General features: G+C 36.1%; 1 protein-coding gene across 3 annotated transcripts in view; it reads left to right on the top strand.

Annotated features, from left to right (window-relative positions):
- PRKAA2 (protein kinase AMP-activated catalytic subunit alpha 2) overlaps positions 1–19,385 on the top strand; it is a 71,106-nt gene that overhangs the window by 13,608 nt on the left and 38,113 nt on the right. For 2 of the 3 annotated variants that reach the window (XM_030870283.2, XM_030870286.2), the window contains exon 2: positions 18,307–18,448. In XM_030870283.2, the coding sequence (XP_030726143.1) occupies positions 18,307–18,448 (142 nt within the window). Of the gene's footprint in view, positions 1–4,854; positions 4,861–18,306; positions 18,449–19,385 lie in introns of those variants that run through there. The other variant, XM_030870284.2, reaches the window with a different exon arrangement.

Here is a 19,385-nt window from a genome sequence, read left to right as displayed (position 1 = left end):
CTAAACAACACACTTATGAGAAACCATTGGGTCAAAGAAGAAATCAAAAGGGAAATAAAAAGTCTTGAGACAAATGAAAATGGAAATCAGTATATCAAATATTGTGGGATGCAGCAAAAGCAGTTCTGAGAGGAAAGTTTATAGCAATATACACATATACTAAGAAATTAGATCTCAAATAAACAACCTAACTTCATACCTCAAGGAATTAAAAAAAAAAAGAGCAAATTAAGCCCAAAGTTAGTAGAAGGAAGGAAATAATAAAGATCAGAAAGGAAAACAATGAAATAGAGACCAGAAAAATAATAGAAAGGATCAGTGGAACTGAGAGCTGGTTCTTTGAAAAGATAAACAAAATTGACAAACCTTTGGCTAGACTAAGAAAAATAAGACTCAAGTAAAATTAGAAATGAAAGAGGAGACACTACAGATGACTACAGAAATATAGAATCATAAGAGACTGTTATGAATAGTTATATGTCAACAGATTACATAGAAGAAATTGATGCATTTTTAGAAACACAGAACCTACCAAGACTGAATCAGTACTGGAATCCTAGCTAGAGCAGTTAGGCAAGACAAAGGAATAAAAGGCATCCAAATTGGGAAGGAAGAAGTAAAATTATCACTTTTTGCTGATGATATGATCTTACATAAAAATCCTAGAGTCAGTCAAGAAACTGTTGGAATGAATCAACAATTTCAGTAAAGTGGCAGGATACAAAATCAATATACGGAAGTCAATTACATTTCTTTTCACTAATGGTGAAGCATCTGAAATAAAGAAATAAAGGAGACTCTCCCAGTCATGATAGCATCATAAACAATAAATGCTTAGGAATAAACTTATCCAAGGAAATGAAAGATCTATACAGTGAAAACTGAGCCTTTGCTGAAAGAAATCGAAGACACAAACAAATGGAAAAACATCTTGTGTTTATGGGTTGGAAGAATTAATAGTGTTAAAATGGCCGTACTATCCAAAGCCCTCTGCAAATTCCATATAGTCACCATCAAAATGCCAAAGCCTTCTTCACAGAAATAGAAGGAAAAAATCTTAAAGTTTATGTGGACCCACAAAAGACTCTGAATGGCCAAAGAAATCCTGAGGAAAAAAATAAAGCTGAAGGTATCATACTTAGGAATTTGAATCAAAACAATATTTTACTGGCATAAAAATAAGCACATTGACCAATGACACAAAATAGCCCAGAATTAAATTCCAGCATGTATCGTCAACTAATTTTCAACAAGGGAGCCAAGAATACCCAGTGGGGAAATGATAGTCTCTTCAATAAATGGTGCTGAGAAAACTGAAGAAACGCATGCAGGACAATGAAATTGGAACCCTCTTTCACAAAAATTAACCCGAAATGGATCAAAGACTTAAAACAAAAGACCTGATATTATAAAACTCCTAGAAGAAAATGTAGGGAAGAAGCTCATTGATTTTGGTTTTGGCAATGATTTTTGGACATGATGCCAAAAGCACAAGCAACAAAAGCAAAAATCAGCAAATGGGACTACATCAAACTCAATAGCTTCTGCAGAGCAAAAGAAACAGTTAACAAAATGAGATAACAGATTTGAAAAAATGTTCATAGATGTTCTCACTCCAGATGAACAAAAGAATCTTCCAGAAACACCCCCAAAGCTTCTTAAATCATCTGTAGGTTTATAGAATGGGAGAAAATTTTTGCAAACCACATATGGGATAATGGGTTAATATCCAAAATATATAAAGAATGCAGTCTCCTTAATAAGAAAACAAACAATTCAGTGAAAAAGTGGGCAGAAGAACTAAATAGACATTTTTCCAAAGAGGACATGAAAATGGACAACAGACATGAAAAGATGCTCAACATTGCTAATCATCAGGGAAATGCAAATCAGAACCACAATGAGATATCACTTCGCACCTGTTATAATGGCTGTCATCAAGAAGACAAGAGACAACAGGTGCTGGTGAAGATGTGGTGAAAATGGAACCTTTATACTTGTTAGTGGGAATGTAACTTGGTCCAGCCACTGTGGAAAATGATACGGAGGTTCCTCAAAACATTAAAAATGGATCTACCATATGATCCAGCAATTCCTCTTCTAGGTATATTCCCAAAGGAAAAGAGAACAGGATTTTAATGAGATATATACAATCCAATTTTTATTACAGCATTATTCACCATAGCAAAAATATGGAAACAGCCCAAATGCTCATCAATAGATGAATGACTGAAAAATTGTGGTACATGTACATAATGAAATATTATTCAGCCATGGGAGAGGAGGATATCCTCCAATTTGTGACAATATGAGCGTATTATGCTAAGTGAGATAAGTCAGAGAAAGTATTGTATCATGTCATTTATATGTGGAATATAAAATGTTAAACCTGTAAAAAACAGAGTAAAGTGGTTGTTACCAGAGGATTGGAAGGGGGGATAAGAGTGATGGTATTAAGGGTACAAACTTGTAATGAATAGTAAATAAGCCATAGAGATCTAATTCACATTATAATTAATATAGACAATGATACTCTAATTATATAATGTAATAAATATTGCTGTGTTGAAAAACATATTACAACATCTAAGTGTATCAAAGTAACATGCTATACATCTTAAATTTACACAATATTGCATGTCAAATTTATTCAATTAAAAAATAATTGTGATTAATATGTTCAAGGTGGAGAATTTTAGCAGAGAACGGGAATCTATAAAAATAACCCAAGGAAAACTCAGTGCACCCCTTGTGCAGGACTTAGAAGCTGCATGCATTTGATGTGGTTACTGTTTGAGACTTCTGAATGCTGGAGTAGATTGTATCCATCTACAACCTAGTCTCCCTGTGTGATTGATTAAGGGTCTGGGAAGCAGCGACTGATCTTTTAAGGACTGCTGATAAAGATGTGTTTGATCTTGCCATGCTGATAGACTGTTTCCAGTCCTAAGTCCTTCCAAAAAGCTAAGTCTTCAGATTACTACCTGTTGTGTCCTGTGAGTATGAATGTCATTTTGAACCCAAGACCACTGATGATCTTGCAGAGTAGGCACTTCCACAGTTCCAGAAGTGGAAGGGAGAGGGAGTGGGGCAGAAGCAATATCTGAAGAGATAATGGGAGAAAGTTTTCCAAAATTGATAAAGACATCAAGCCACAGATTCAGAAGATACATGAACCCTAAGCAGAATAAATATAAGAAAACCATTCCTAGGCACACCATTGGAAAACTGCTCAAAACTGTTTTTTTGTTTTTGTTTGGTTTTGTTTTTGCTTGAGACTCTCCTATAATGGAGTGGCCTTCATCTGTCTATGCAGAGATGGGGGAAAATGTTCAGAGAAAATGTTAAAGTAGCCAAAGGATAAAAAAAAGGCATATTGTTTTCCAAGGAACAAAAATAAGCAGACTTTCTCAACAAAAACAATGAAAGCAAGGAAGCGGTGGAGTGATATCTTCAGAGAGGTGAAAGAAACAAACTGCTAACCTATAATTTTGTACCCAATAAAAATAGTCTTCAAAATTAAAGGCACAATACATTTTCAGGTAAGCATAAACTGAGAGAATACGTCTCCAGCAGACCTACAGTAAAGGGAACACCAAAGGGAATTCTTCAGGCAGAAAAATAGGTGATGCTTTCCCAGATGGAAGCAAGAGTACAAGAAGAAATGAAGACCGTTGGAAAGGGTAAATATGTGGGTAACTAAATAGATATTGACTAAAGTAATAACATCTTACGGGATTTAAAATACATGTAGGATTAAAATACAACAACAGAAAAGTAGGAGAGGAAGCATAGAGTTAAAGTGTTCTAAAGTCCGTGCATTGTCTAGGAAATGGTGAAAACATTATATTAGATTCTATTAATGTCCAAGATGAATGTTGTAATCTCTAGGGTAGCCACTAAAAGGAACACTTGGAGAGACCTTTAAATTATTCCACAATTCCACTTTCAGGAGAAATTTTATGGAACATAAAATGATATTCAGTAAATATATTCAAAAACAAAAATTATTCAGGTAGGGGCAGTTGATGGGCATAGAAGGGGAGATGTTTGAAGACAGGAAAAGGAAGGAGAGTGAACAAGAGTGAGACAAAGCATGTAGAATAAGAGAAACACAGAAAGAGAATAGACACGTAAGGACCAGAGTTGGAAAGAGAAGAGAGGGGATGATTTAAGAATCTTTGGGAGTGTTTCTGGAAGATTCTGTTGTTCATCTGGAGTGAGAAACATCTATGAACATTTTTTCAAATCTGTTATCTCTGACCTGAATGCTAATACTTTCTCCAGCAGTTTTAAATAATCTCTTCTATACCAGAAAACTTTTTCCCTGACTCTATGTAAATGATTCATCTTAAATGATTCTGTGAAAAGTAAGTTGATTCTCCTATGGAATTCTTGATTGACTTAAGTTTTAAAGAAGTACTTTAAAATTATAGTCCAAGCCAGTATAAACACAGGTTTCAAAAATAAAGCAGAATACAGCATATCATGTAATCAGTTCTCAAAGAAGGTAGCTTCAGAACAAGTCTTTGCTAAAAAAGAAAAATCACATCCTCAGGCCCTTACTGATCTGTTCAAATTAGTTTTCCCACCTTCACCCCAGTCATTCTTGTTATTCCCAGTACTCTGCTTGATTTTCATTTTTTTTATCATTCTATCACCATTATTATATGTTCGTTTATTGTTTATATTCTCCTCCAGAATACAAGTTCCATTTATACCTGCATTTTCAGCATCTGGAGCAATGGCTAGTACACATTAGACCCTCAGAAGATATTTGTTGATTGAGTGAATGAACAAATGAATGTTCAGGCCAACAGGGAGTAAAAACAACTAAGAGAAGAAGGTCTTCAATGATATGTGAGTTTGTTCTCTCAGTAAAAATCTAGTGCATGTTGCATATTGTATTATGGGATTATTTCAGTCTGCAATTTATTTTCTTGACATTAGGCAGTTCTTAAAGAACAACTTTCATGTATCTGATCCATAGCATAGCAAAGGCCACAGCCCTACCCCAGCCTGCATTTGAGCTGAACATAGCAATTCTTCTTCCTTGATTTTTCTCACTCCATCCCTTTACTGTGCCCTGATTTCTCTGCTGAAATGCTGGACATAGAAGGATAAACATGCAAGTAAGCACTCTTGACGTGTTATCATCAAGAGAGCCTGGTTATTGGGAGGCAAAGTAATGTGAGTTTTGAGCTTGTGTGTTGGAGGCAGATAAACCTTGCTCCTCATTGTTCTCTAATTCTAGTTTCTTCATCTGTAAACTAGGGGTAATGTTTACTTTTAGGGTTCTAGGGAATAAATAATATTTGTATATAAGGTGCCCATAGTACTTTTTTAATCAGTGGTATATCAAAACAGGAAATCTTTTGCTTCCTGTTCATAACTGTCCTTTAGAGAATTTTAAAGGACTTTCAAGGAAAGGAAATTTTGAGAAAAGCAATGAGACTGTTTTGTTTCACCGTGGGCAAAGAAGAAAGGAGGCTTGTGTTATTTTGGCAGGAGTCTGCTGAAGGTAGGGGTCAGACCATGTGTGCATCAGATGACACTCCTGACTCCCAGAATGAAGGCTCTTGATACAAATGAGTAAGGGTGGCTGATGCCACACAAGGCCCTGCTTGCTGACACATGGTGTCCCTTGGCTTGTAATAGCCTAGGTATGGATATAGTGTCATCCAAACATTCTTTCTTAACGTTTTAAATTGAATTGTACCATGTATGTAAAGCGGTACATACATTCCAAGTGATTTCTTACATAAATCCTCAATGAATTTTCACAGACTGAACATAGACATATAACCACTACTTAAAGGCACAAAATATGACCAGGATCACCCAAGCCCCCCACCTTTGTCCCATTTTAGTTAACGTTTCCATCTTCCACCCCCACCAAAGGTCACCACTATCCATGGATTATAAATAGTTTCATCTATTTTTGAACTTCATAGAAGTATAATCATATTTCTCTCATTTATTTAACTTAAGATTATGTTTGTGAGATTTACCCACGTCATTGCATGTAGTTGTAATTCACTCATTCTCATAGCTGTATAGTATTACATTAAGACTATACCATTATTTATACATACTGTATAATAATAATAATTCAAATTATTATACATATTATACAGTTTGTAGCCTTTACAGAAGAATGACATTTTGACAGTTCTTTGAGCCTCAAATATAAATAGATTATAATTTAGACCTAAAATACACAATAGTTTATTTTTTGATTGTTCTTTTATTGGATTTTAATAAAGGATTTCTATTCAATTAGATTTTATTAAAATATTTTCATAAATCTTAATTAGATTTAATTGTTTATTAGCTATATTACTGTTCTAAATTATGATATTAAAATTGAATGAAGTATTTTAAATGAATTAATATGGAATAATATATAGGAAGAGAAGTGTTCCAAGTTATTTTTCATAAAATTATAGGGTCCATGCTTGTGGTAAAAAACGCTAGACTTCATTGGGAATGATACTGGACGTTAGAAAAATTATAGTCTTCGTGCAAAACAATCATGTATTTACAACTCCATAATACAGCCATAAGAAGTCCTGCGTCTTGTGTATCAAGAAAAGCTGGAAAGCATCCAGAAAATGACAACTAAAATCAAGAGGCTAGAGTGGCTTAAAAGATTTATACCCTTAAAAGATGTAGTGTGGAATGATCCCTGGGGATATAATTACAAAAATCTTAGAATTGGAAGGGGAATTAGGCTTGATCTAGTCCAACCTGTTAGTTAATGCAGGAATTTATCTTATGGTGATCTTGACAAATGGCTGAGCTTCCTCTGTTTGAATATTGGATGGTGCATGCTGCTGGGTTTTAATTCCAGCCCTGCTACTTCATAGCTGAACGAATGTGGGCAAATCCGTAACTTTTCTGTGCCTCATTTTCTCGGCTTACCGCTTATCGCCAACCCTGGCAATAGAAAAAGACTACAGGGGACCTGACCTCCAGCCCCCTCCCATCTAGTATTGAGAGATGAACTGAAAAATAATAAATGTTAGTGTTACACATCCTGTGAAAAAAAGGATACTCAGGGTACAGTAGTAACATTAAAAAATTTTAATGTTTTAATTTTCAGTATAGGCTTGAGTGGTGAAAAAGGAGGTGAGAGGGGCTTCGTAGAGCAGAGGACTCTGTTGAAAGAATTTGTATTGATTATTCCCAGTTTTGCTCCTAGAACAATATAAAACAGTTTTATTCTTTCTTCTGTATAACAACTCTTCACCTTATCAAATGTAAAATTCTAAAAGGATAGATTGGGTAAGTATAGATTTTTCAATCGCTTTAGAGAGTATTTTGTATAATTTGAATAGAGTTTGGGAAAAACAAAATGGACCACTAATGAGTGATAATTTCGTAGAATCCTTTAATCCAAGAAATTGTATGGGCTATAAATTATAGTTTATTTCCATTAGTTCATGGATGGTAGTTCAGCAAAATGGGAAATTTGAAATAAGTTCAAACATTTTGCATTTTAAAGTATTCTGAATAGGGTATTATTGAGGTTCAGCTGTGAATGACAAGAATTTTCAAAGTTAAGAATAGCTTAAACAAGATAGTATTTTACTCTCTTGTAACAGTCTGAGCAGGTAGTTCCAGGCTTCAGGATGGAGGAAGGGATGAAGAAGCTGCTGCTAGAGACATTTCTGCTTGCATGTCATTGGCCAGAACATAGGTCACATGGCCGTACCTAGTTACAGGAGATATTAGGATGCAGTCTCTACTCTGGGTAGACACGTGCACAGGTGTAATTTGGGAATCACATGTCTGGGAAGGAAGGCTGGAATAGATATTGGGGGACACCTAGCAGTGTGACAGAACTAATTTGTTCACTGCTTACATCCCAAGTGCCTATTAACCTCACTTGGTATGGAATACACCATAGTAGGCATTCATTAAATAGTTGTTCCATGGATGAGTGTTCTTTATTGCTCCTGTCAAAAGAGGTATTGAGCTGGATATTTACTTATATACATGATAAATTATGGCAAATTTGTCCATCCTTGGTTTTTAAAAATGTTTTGTTTCTCATCTATGTTCTCCCTTCACAAATAAGGTATCCCTAACAGTTTTCAGACAGATTTGCTACCATACAGAATCGATTTTAGCTCCTTTATTGCTGATTGTTTTTCTCCCTACTAAAACTTGGAGACCTATTAAATCTCTCTTTACATGTGTCTTTGATCAACACAGTCCTGGCATGTAAATGGTGCTCAGTAAATGTTTTTAGATTGAATAAATGAATGTTAGTTAAACATTAATGAATCCAAGCCTTTTTTCCCCTGTTACTTCCATAGAAAATTTATAGCTGTAATACACAAAAAGAAATTCTTGGTGTTAAATCTGTTTATATTACAAGATTTTTAGGAATATTCATTCGGCTTTCAGGTAGGATGTGATCATGAGACAACTATCTGGATTTAATTAATTATAGCTAAGTACTAATTCACTTAATAAGTTATTAGGTAATAGAGGCTAGTATATTTCAGCAAAAAGAGGAGGTGTTCTTAATGCATTTGAATCTTTTGACCTCAGATAACCAATTAGCTTATCAGTGTGCTTAAGTGTTTCAAGGGATGATGCCATTTCTTTTTTTTTAAATTTTATTGGAGTATAATTGATTTACAATGTTGTGTTAGTTTCAGGTATACAGTACAGTGATTCAGTTATACATATACATATGTTCATTCTTTTTCAAATTCCTGTCTCATAAAGGTTATCACAGAATATTGAGTAGAGTTCCCTGTGCTATATAGTAGGTCCTTGTTGGTTATCTATATATAGTAGTGTGTGTATGTGTATGTTAATCCCAAGCTCCTGATTTATCCCTCCCCCCAACGTTTCCCCTTTGTAAACCGTAAGTTTGTTTCTGATATCTGTAAGTCTTTTTCTGTTTTGTACATAAGTTCATTTGTGTCATTTTTTAAAAAAATTAGATTCCACAGATGAGTGATATCATATGAAATTTGTCTTTCTCTGTCTGACTTACTTCAATTTGTATGATAATCTCTGGGTCCATCAATGTTGCTGCAAATGGCATTATTTGATTCTTCTTTGTGGCTGAGTAACATTCCATTGTATACATGTACCACATCTTTATCCATTTCTCTGTCGATGGACATTTAGTTTGCTTCCATGTCTTGGCTACTGTAAATAGTGCTGCAGTGAACATTGGGGTGCATGTATCTTTTTGGATTATGTTTTCTCCAGATATATGCCTAGGAGTGGGGATTGCTGGACCATATGGTAGTTCTATTTTTGTTTTTTAAGGAACCTCCATACTGTTCTCCACAGTGGTTGTACCAATTTACATTTCTACCAACAGTGTAAGAGGGTTCCCTTTTCTCCACACCCTCACCAACATTTATTGTTTGTAGAGTTTTTGATGATGGCCATTCTGACCAGTGTGAGGTGATACCTCATTGTAGTTTTGATTTTCATTTCTCTGGATAATTAGTGATGTTGAGCATCTTTTCATGTGCTTTTTGTCCTTCTGTATGTCTTCTTTGGAGAAATGTCTATTTAGATCTTCCACCCATTTTTTGATGTTGGTTTTTTTTTTCATTTTTGATCTGCATGAGCTGTTTGTCTCTCTTGGAGATTAATCCCTTGTCAATCACATCATTTGCAAATATTTTCTCCCATTCCGTGGGTTGTCTTTTCATTTTGTTTATGGTTTCCTTTCCTGTGCAGAAGATTTTAAGTTTAATTAGCTCCCATTTGCTTATTTTTTATTTTCATTACTGTATGTCATGGTTCAAAGAAGAATTTGCTGCAATCTATATCAACGAGTGTTCTGCCTATGTTTTTCTCTTAAGAGTTTTATAGTGTCTGGCCTTACATTTAGGTCTTTGATCCATTTTGAGTTTATTTTTGTGTATGGTGTTAGGGAGTGTTCTAATTTCATTCTTTTACATGTAGCTGTCCAGTTTCCCCAGCACCACTTATTGAAGAGACTGGCTTTTCTCCACTGTATATTCTTGCCTCGTTTGTCATAGATTAATTGACCATAGGTGCATGGGTTTATTTCTGGGTTTTCTATCCTGTTCCATTGATCTATATTTCTGTTTCTGTGCCAGTACCATACAGTTTTGATTACTATAGCTTTGTAGTATAGTCTGAAGGCAGGGGGCCTGATTCCTCTAGCTCCTTTTTTCTTTCTCAGGATTGCTTTGGCTATTTAGGGCCTTTTGTGTTTCCATACAAATTTTATAAAATTGGGGGCTTGTTCTGTGAAAATTGCCATTGTAATTTAATAGGCATTGCACTGAATCTGTAGATTGCCTTGGGTAGTGTAGTCATTTTGACAATATTGATTCTTCCAATTCAGGAACATGGTATATCTTTCCATCTGTTTGTGTCATCTTCGATTTCTTTCATCAGCATCTTATAGTTTCCAGAGTACAGGTCTTTTGTCTCCTTAGGTAGGTTTATTCCTAGATATTTTATTCTTTTTGATGCAATGGTATATGGGATTGTTTCCTTAATTTTTCTTTCTGACCTTTTGTTCTTAATGTATAGGAATGCAACAGATTTCTGTGTATTAATTTCATATGCTTCAACTTTGCTGAATTCCTTGAGGAGCTCTAGTAGTTTTCTGGTAGCATTTTTAGGATTTTCTATGTATAGTATCATGTCATCTGCAAACAGTGACAGTTTTACTTCTTCTTTTCCAATTTGTATTCCTTTTATTTCTTTTTCTTCTCTGATTGCCATGGCTAGGACTTCCAAAACTATGTTAAATAATAGTGGTGAGAGGGGACATTCTTGTCTTGTGCCTGATCTTAGAGTGAATGCTTTCAGTTTTTCACCATTGAGAATGATGTTAGTTGTGGGTTTGTCATATATGGCCTTTATTATGTTGAGGTAATTTCCCTCTGTGCCCACTTTCTGGAGAGGTTTTATCATAAATCGGTGTTGAATTTTATCAAAAGCTTTTTCTGCATCTTTTGAGATGATCATATGGATTTTATTCTTCAGTTTGTTAATGTGGTGTATCACAGTGATTGATTTGCAGATACTGAAGAATTCTTGCATCCTTTGGATAAATCCCACTTGATCATCATGTATGATCCTTTTAGTGTATTGTTGGATTTGGTTTGATAGTAGTTTTTTGAGGACTTTGCATGTATGTTCATTAGTGATATTGGCATGTAATTTTCTTTTTTTGTGATATCTTTGTCTGGTTTTGGTATCAGGGTGATGGTGGACTCATAGAATGTGCTTGGGAGTGTTCCTTCTTCTGCAATTGTTTGGAAGAGTTTCAGAAGAATAGGTGTTAACTCTTTTCTAAATGTTTGATAGAATTCACCTGTGAAGTCATCTGGTCCTGGACTTTAGTGTGTTTGAAGTTTTTAAATCGCAGTTTCAATTTCAGTATTTGTGATTGGTCTGTTCATATTTTTTATATTTCTTCCTGGTTCAGTTTGGAAGGTTGTGTATTTCTAAGAATTTGTCCATTTCTTCTAGGTTGTCCATTTTACTGGCCTATAGTTGTTTGTAGTAGTCTTTTATGATCCTTTGTATTTCTGTGGTGTCCGTTGTAACTTCTCCTTTTTCATTTCTAATTTTATTGATTTGAGCCCTGTATCTTTTTTTCTTGATGAGTCTGGCTAAAGGTTTGTCAGTTTTGTTTATCTTTCTGAAAAACCAGGTTTATTTCATTGATCTTTTCTGTTGTTTTCTTTGTCTCTATTTCATTTATATCTTCTCTGATATTTTTGATTTCTTTCCTTCTACTAACTTTAGGTTTTGTTTATTCTTCTTTCTCTAGTTGCTTTAGGTGTAAGGTTAGGATGTTTATTTGAGATTTTTCTTGTTTCCTGAGGTAAGATTGTATTGTTCCTAACTTCTCTCTTAGAACTGCTTTTGCTGTGTCTCATAGGTTTTGTATTGTGGTGTTTTTGTTGTCATTTGTCTCTAAGTATTTTTTTTAATTTCCCTTTGATTTCTTCAGTAATCCATTGTTTGTTTAGTAACATGTTGTTTAGCCTCCATGTGTCTGTCTTTTACAGTTTTTTTCCCCTGTAATTGATTTCTAATCTCATAGTGTTGTGGTCAGAAAAGATGCTTGATATGACTTTAATTTTCTTAAATTTACCAAGGCTTGATTTGTGGCCAAAGATGTGATCTATCCTGGAGAATGTTCCATGTGCACTGGAGAAGAAAGTGTGTTCTTTTGCTTTTGAATGGAATGGTCTATAAATATCAATTAGGTTCATCTGGTCTAATGTGTCATTTAAGGGCTGTGTTTCCTATTGATTTTCTGTCTGGATGATCTGTCCATTGATGAAAGTGGGGTCTCCCGTTAGTATTGTGTTACTGTTGATTTCTCCTTTTATGGCTGTTAGCATTTGCCTTATATATTGAGGTGCTCCAGTGTGGGGTGCATATATATTCACAATTGTTATATCTTCTTGTATTGATCCCTTGATCATTATGTAGTGTCCTTCCTTGTCTCTTATAACAGTCTTTATTTTAAAGTCTATTTTGTCTAATACAGGTATTGCTACTCCAGCTTTCTTTTTATTTCCACTTGCATGGAGTATCTTTTTCCATCCCCTCACTTTCAGTCTGTATGTGTCCCTAGATCTGAAGTGGGTCTCTTATAAACAGCATATATTTGGGTCTTATTTTTGTGTCCATTCAGCCAGTCTGTCTTTTGGTTTGAGATTTAATCCATTTAAATTTAAGATAATTATCAATATGTATGTTCTTATTGCCATTTTGTTAATTGATTTGGCTTTGTTTCTGAAGGTGTTTTTTCTTCCCTTCCTTTTTTGTTCTCTTCCCTTATGATTTGATGTCTAGCTTTTGTGCTGTGTTTGGTTTGCTTTTTCTTTTTTGTATGTGTATCCATTGGAGATTTTTGGTTTGTTGTTCCCATGAGGCTTTGATATAGCAGTCTATATATGTACAAGATTGTTTTGAGTTGCTGGTCTCTTAATTTCCAGTGCCTTTTCAATATCCTGTGTTTGTACTCTTCTCACAGTTGCTGGTTTTGATATCATATTTGTGTGTGGGTGATTTCCTACCTTTGCTTTGTGTTTGCCTTTACTGGTGAGCCTTGTGATTTGTACTCTTCTTGTTTCTGGCTGTGGCCTTTTATTTTCTGCCTAGAGAAGTTCCTAGGATTTGTTTAATGCTGGTTTGGTGGTATTGAATTCTCTTAGCATTTGCTTGTCTGTAAAGATTTTGATTTCTCTGTCAAATCTGAATGAGAGCCTTGCTGGTAGAGTATTCTTGGTTGTAGGTCCTTCCCTTTCACTCTGAATATATCATGCCCATTCCCTTGTGGCCTGCCAGGTTTCTTCTGAAAACTCAGCTGATAACTTTATGAGGATTCACTTGTGTGTTGTTTGTTGCTTTTCCCTTGTTGCTTTTAAATTTTGGGGGGGTTTTAATTTTTGTCAGTTTGATTAATATGTGTCTTAGCATCTTGTATGGGACTCGCTTCACTTCCTGGACTTGAGTGAGTGTTTCCTTTCTCATGTTAGAGTAGTTTTCAGCTATAATGTCTTCAAATATTTTCTCAGGCCCTTTCTCTCTCTCTCTTCTCCTTCTGGGACCCCTATAATGTGAATGTTAGTGCATTTAATGTTGTCCCAGAGGTCTCTTAGACTATCCTCATTTCTTTTCATTATTTTCTTTATTCTGTTCTGTGACAGTGATTTCTACCTTTCTGTCTTCCAGCTCACTTATTCGTTCTTCTGCCTCGATTATTCTGCTATTGATTTCTTCTAGTGTATTTTTCATTCAAGCTATTGTATTGTTCATCTCTGTTTCTTTGTTCTTTAAACCTTCTAACTCTTTGTTAAACATCTCTTGTATCTTCTCGATCTGTGCCTCCATTATTTTTCTGAGATCTTGGAACATCTTTACTATCATTACTCTAAATTATTTTTCGGGTAGGTTGCCTATTTCCATTTCATTTAGTTTTTCTTGTGGGTTATCTTGTTCCTTTGTCTGGAACATTTTTCTCTGCTGTCTCATTTTGTCTCACTTTGTGTGATTGTGGTTTCCATTCCACAGGCTGCAGGATTGTAGCTCCTCTTGCTTCTGCTGTCTGTCCCCTGGTGGGTGAGGTTGGTCCTTGGGCTTATGCAGGCTTCTTCGTGGGAGGGACTGGTTCCTGCCCACTGGTGGGTGGATCTAGGTCTTGTCCCTCTGGTGGGTAGGGCCTTGTCAAGGGATGTGTTTAGAGATGGCTGTGAGCTCAGTATGGTGTTAGCAGCCTGTCTGCTGATGGGTGGGGCTGTGTTCCTATCCCGCTCGTTATTTGGCCTGAGGCATTCTAGCAGTGAAGCCTGTAGGCTCTTGGGTAGGACCAGGTCTTGATACCAAAATGGCGACCTCTGGGAGAACTCACACTGATCAATATTTTCTGGGGCCCATGCCACCAATGTCCTTGCCTCCACAGTGAACCACAGCCAACCCCTGACTCCCCAGGAGACCCTCCAAGACCTGTAGGTAGGTCCAGCCCTGATTCCTATTGAGTTACTGCTTTCTGCTGGGTCCCTGTGTATGTGAAACCTGTGTGAGCCCTCCAGGAGTGGAGTCTATGTTTCCCACAGTCCTGTGGAGCTCCTGCACTCAAGCCCCACTGGCCTTCGAAGCCAGTTGGTCTGGGAGTTCCTCCTTCTGATGCCAGACCCTCAGGCTGGGGAGCCTGACAGGGGCTCAAGATTTTCACTCTTGTGGGAGAACCTCTTCAATACAGGTATTTTCTAGTGTGTGGGTCATCTACAAAGGGGTATGGGGTTTGATTATGTCATGAAAGCACCCCTCCTACAGTTTTGTTGTGGCTCTTTCTTTGTCTTTGAATGTAAAATATCTTCTCTGGTAGGTTCTGGTCTTTTGTCAGTGGTTATTCAGCAGTTAAGTTGCGATTTTGGTGTTTTCATGAGAGGAAGTGAGCTCAAGTTCTTCTCCTCCACCATCTTTTCCGGGATTGAGGGGCTGCTCTTAGTCTGGATGGTGGCTGTCTCTTTCCTCAGTGTGTGTTGGCTATTATCCCCTTGATACAGCGTATGCAGGTGCAGTGGCCCTTGTGCACTCTGGGGAGAGCGGTGGCAGGGCTCGTTGCTTGCTTGCAGGTCTGCTAGGGGCAGCTGCCATTCCCACACTCCCGGGACAGAGCTTGGCACCTGCTCACCAGTCTCCTAAGGGTGGCTACTACCCATGCACTCCTGGGACAGCACTCCTCTGGAGCCCAGGATGGTGGTGACAACTTGTGCCCACCCCCAGAGTTGCTGTAGGTGGTGTCCTCTTGCCTGGGAGAGCCCACAGGGAAGGAAGCTCTTATGGTGTTCCTGCCTCTCTCCTCGTGAACCCCCAAATAATGGCACCTTGCCTCTCCAGTGAGCTCTGGTTTCTTCTGAGTACCCCCTCAGTTGCCACAGTCCAGCCTCTTCAGGCTGTCTCTGCACATCCAACCCCGGTCCTCTTCCTGGGTCTGACCTCTGAAGGCTGAGCTTCAGCACCCAGCCCCCACCCACACTGACAGGCAAGTGTCTAAGGCTGGGGAGCCCAGGGTGGCAGTGACAACCTTCTGTGTTCGTTACTCTCCATTTTGCCTTCCACAAACCGGTTGTTGCACTCTCCAGCTAGGCTCCAAAGCTCCCCCTCCATGCAGGCTGATCTCCACACTGGTGAGGGTACTCCCCAAGGGGCATAAACCTTTCTTCCTTCACAGCTCCCTTCCTGGGGTTCAGGCCCTGTCCCAGTTCCTTTCTTTGTCTTTTTCCTTTGTCCTATATGGTTACATGGAGGTTTTCTTGCCCTTGCGGAAGTCTGAGGTCTTCTGCCAGTGTTCAGTAGATTTTCTGTATGAATCATTCCACTTGTAGATGTGCTTTTAATGTTTCTGTGGGAGAAGGTGAGCTCCCTGTCCTACTCCTTTGCCATCTTGATCCTCCCCCAACTCCATCGATGCCATTTCTTTGCTGTTGCTTTGCGAGGAAAAATTTCTTCAGGTATGAAGATAAATGAGTGTGTTATTTCTTCAGATATCATAGACAAAGCAATGATTTGAAAAAACTTTAATTAAAGATTCAGCTTTATTGGGGTATAATTGACAAAATTATAAAATATTTAAAGTGTTCATCACGGTGATGTTTTACATTAGATCCTCGTATCTTATTCATCTTAGTGCAGAACGTTTGTGCCCTTTTACCCACTTCTTATTTCCCTCATCCCCCAGCTCCTAGCAACCACTCTTCTACTCTCTGTTTCTATGAGTTTGACATTTTTTCTTTGATACCCCACATATAACAGGATCTCATGTAGTATTTCTTTATCTGGCTCATTTCACTTAGCATAATACCCTCAAGGTCCATCCATGTTGAAAATAGGATTTCTTTCTTTCTCATGAACTAATAATATATTGCACTGTGTGTGTGTCTCTGTGTGTGTGTGTACATGAGAGAGAGAGAGAGAGAGAGAGAGAGAGAAAGAGGGAATATGCACACCACATCTTCTTTATTCATTCATTCATATGTCCATGGACACTGAGGTAGTTTCCATATCTTTGCTTTTGTGAATAATGCTGCAATGAACATGTGAGTGTAGATATTTCTTTGATATGCTGTTTTTATTTCAAGTATCCAGAAGTGGGATTGCTGGATCATATGGTAGTTCTATTTTTTATTTTTTGAGGAACCTCCACACTGTTTTACATAGTGGTTACATCAATGTACATTCCCATCAACAGTGCACAAGGGTTCCCCTTTCTCCACATCTTCACCAACACTTGTTATCTTTTCAGTTTTAATGACAGCCATTCTGACAGGTGTGAGGTGATAGCTCATTGTGGTGGTGGGTTTGATTTGCATCTACCTGATGGTTAGTGATGATTACCTGATGATTTTGTGTATGTGGCCATTTGTATACTTTCTTTGGCAAGAGGTTTATTCAGTTTTTCTGTCTATTTTTAAAATCAGATTGTTTGGTTTTTTGCTATTAAGTTGTTAAGTAATTTATATATTTTGGGTATTAAAACCCCTTATCAGGTATATAATTTGCAAATGTTTTCTTCCATTCAGTAGGTTGCCTTTTCATTTTGTTGATGTTTTCTTTTGCTGTGCAGAAGCTTTTTAGTTTGATTTAGTCCCACTTGTTTATATTTGCTTTTGTTGCCTTTGCTTTTGTTGTCAAGTCCCAAAAAATCATTGCTAAGACTAATATCAAGGAGCTTACCCCCTTCTAGAAGTTTTATGGTTTCTGGTTTTAAATTTAAGTCTTTAATCCATTTTGAGTTGATTTTTATGTACTGTGTGAGATAGGGGTCTATTTTCATTCTTTTGTATGTGGCTATCCAATTTTCCCAACACCAATTATTGGAGAGAGTATGTTTTCCCCATTGTATATTCTTGATTCTTTTGTCATAAATTAATTGACCTTATATGCATGAGTTTATTTATGGGCTCTTTATTCCATTAATCTCTGTGTCTGGTTTTATGCCAGTACTGTGCTGTTTTGATTACTATAACTTTGTAATGTAGTTTGAAATCAGGAAGTATGATGCATCCAGTATGTACAAAATACTGTGCTTATATACTTCCTAGGAGATTCAGATGAATACTGACTGTCTTATTCAAGGAGGATAAGAGCTAATAGCTCATGTCATGTGATTTTTCAAAAATACAAATATATAAAATAGCCTCAAAATGATGAATGACACATGAGCTTTATAAATATACTGTGAGGGTTTGAAAGAAGTTCAAACCCTCAGTATTACATCATTTGAGATTCCATCAAATAGGGAGAAAATGGGAAAGCTTTATAGAAAAAGCAAAAAAAAAGGGTTACTTGTGGATTTTCTGATGGAATAGTTTTGAAACTAGTTATGGGTTTTAGTTTATTATAGCAATTATTTATTCTTCAATAATACAATGACTGGATTAACCAGAAGAGGAGAAAGAAAGAGATTAACAAAACATAGTAAATTCTATTCTATTCTATACGAAAGATGTTTCAAATTTGATTATACTTTTAGGTAAGAATTTGGACTTCAGTCATCCTTTCCACAAAGATTTAATTAACATCTCTGTACTAGGTGTTGAGGATACAGAGGAGACTAAGATATAGTTTCTGTCCTCAAGGAGTGCATACTCCAATAGAAGAGACAGACATGAAAAGAGATATCTTCTGTTCTATGCAATAAATGATATCAAAGAGGCATATATGAGTAAAGAAGTTTGGAGTTACAGTGGAAGGAAGCATGAATAAATAATTATGTTGCTATGACAGCAAGGTTATTTTCCTTTTTCTTTTCTCTAGTTGGAGAACATCAATTAACAGGCCATAAGGTGGCAGTTAAAATTTTAAATAGACAGAAGATTCGCAGTTTAGATGTTGTTGGAAAAATAAAACGAGAAATTCAAAATCTAAAACTCTTTCGTCATCCTCATATTATCAAACTGTAAGTATTTTTGCACTTGATAATATAAAAGAGAAACTGTCTTGAAATATTATATTTAATAATTATTTATTTTTAGTTAAACTTTTATAAATATACAATTTTTTCATATTTATATTTAGCAAGTGTTAATTCATTTAACCATATCAATCCTTTTTGCATACTTCTGGTTTAGAATTAAAAGTCTAATTGTAAATTGGCTCATCGCTAATATTCGTGTTGAAGGTCATTTAGTACTTTGCTATTTCTAGATTTCTTTTATAATTATTTTCTAGTCACTTTTAATTAACATACCAAGATATTTTCTTTATGGAAAAGGTAGAAAGTTACTATTAAAGATTATCTGCCATAGTACTGAATATTATTTGCCAAACTGCAATCATTACTTTAATTACTGATTGTAAAGCCCTTAGGAAGTCAAATGAATTTTTTTCTTTTTGGATAAGACAAGTTACAAACTTAGAAGATAAGTAAATTAAGAGTTTAATAAATACACTAAGTAATTAAATTGAAAGATAAATAATAATTTAAAATCAGCTAGACCCATAGAAAATTTAGACATTAAGTATGCAGCAGTGTTCCTTTACATCATTTGAAGTTATGTTTAATATTTATTGTGAAAATGTAATATGCTAAACACTGAAAACTGTCTTTACTTTTATCTTAAAGCTTGGATAGAGTTTAATAAAATAAATATTAATTTTATTGACTACCTGATAATGGCTAGAAACTGTACTGAGCATTCTACATACATAATTTCACTTCATTCTCACAATAAGCATATAAGGAGTATTATTATCCTCATTTTATGGATAAGAAAATTGCATGTCTAAAGAGGACCAGCAGCTTGTCCAAGGTTGAATAGCTAGTAAGTTGCAGAGCTAGTAGTTGTGTTCATATCTGATTTCAAATGCCATGCTGTTAATTTCTACTCCAGTAC

Source organism: Globicephala melas, chromosome 1, assembly GCF_963455315.2.
Source record: "Globicephala melas chromosome 1, mGloMel1.2, whole genome shotgun sequence".
NCBI lineage: Eukaryota > Metazoa > Chordata > Mammalia > Artiodactyla > Delphinidae > Globicephala > Globicephala melas.
The sequence above is the reverse complement of the archived record's forward strand: the minus strand, read 5'-3'. Positions and strand labels throughout refer to the sequence as shown.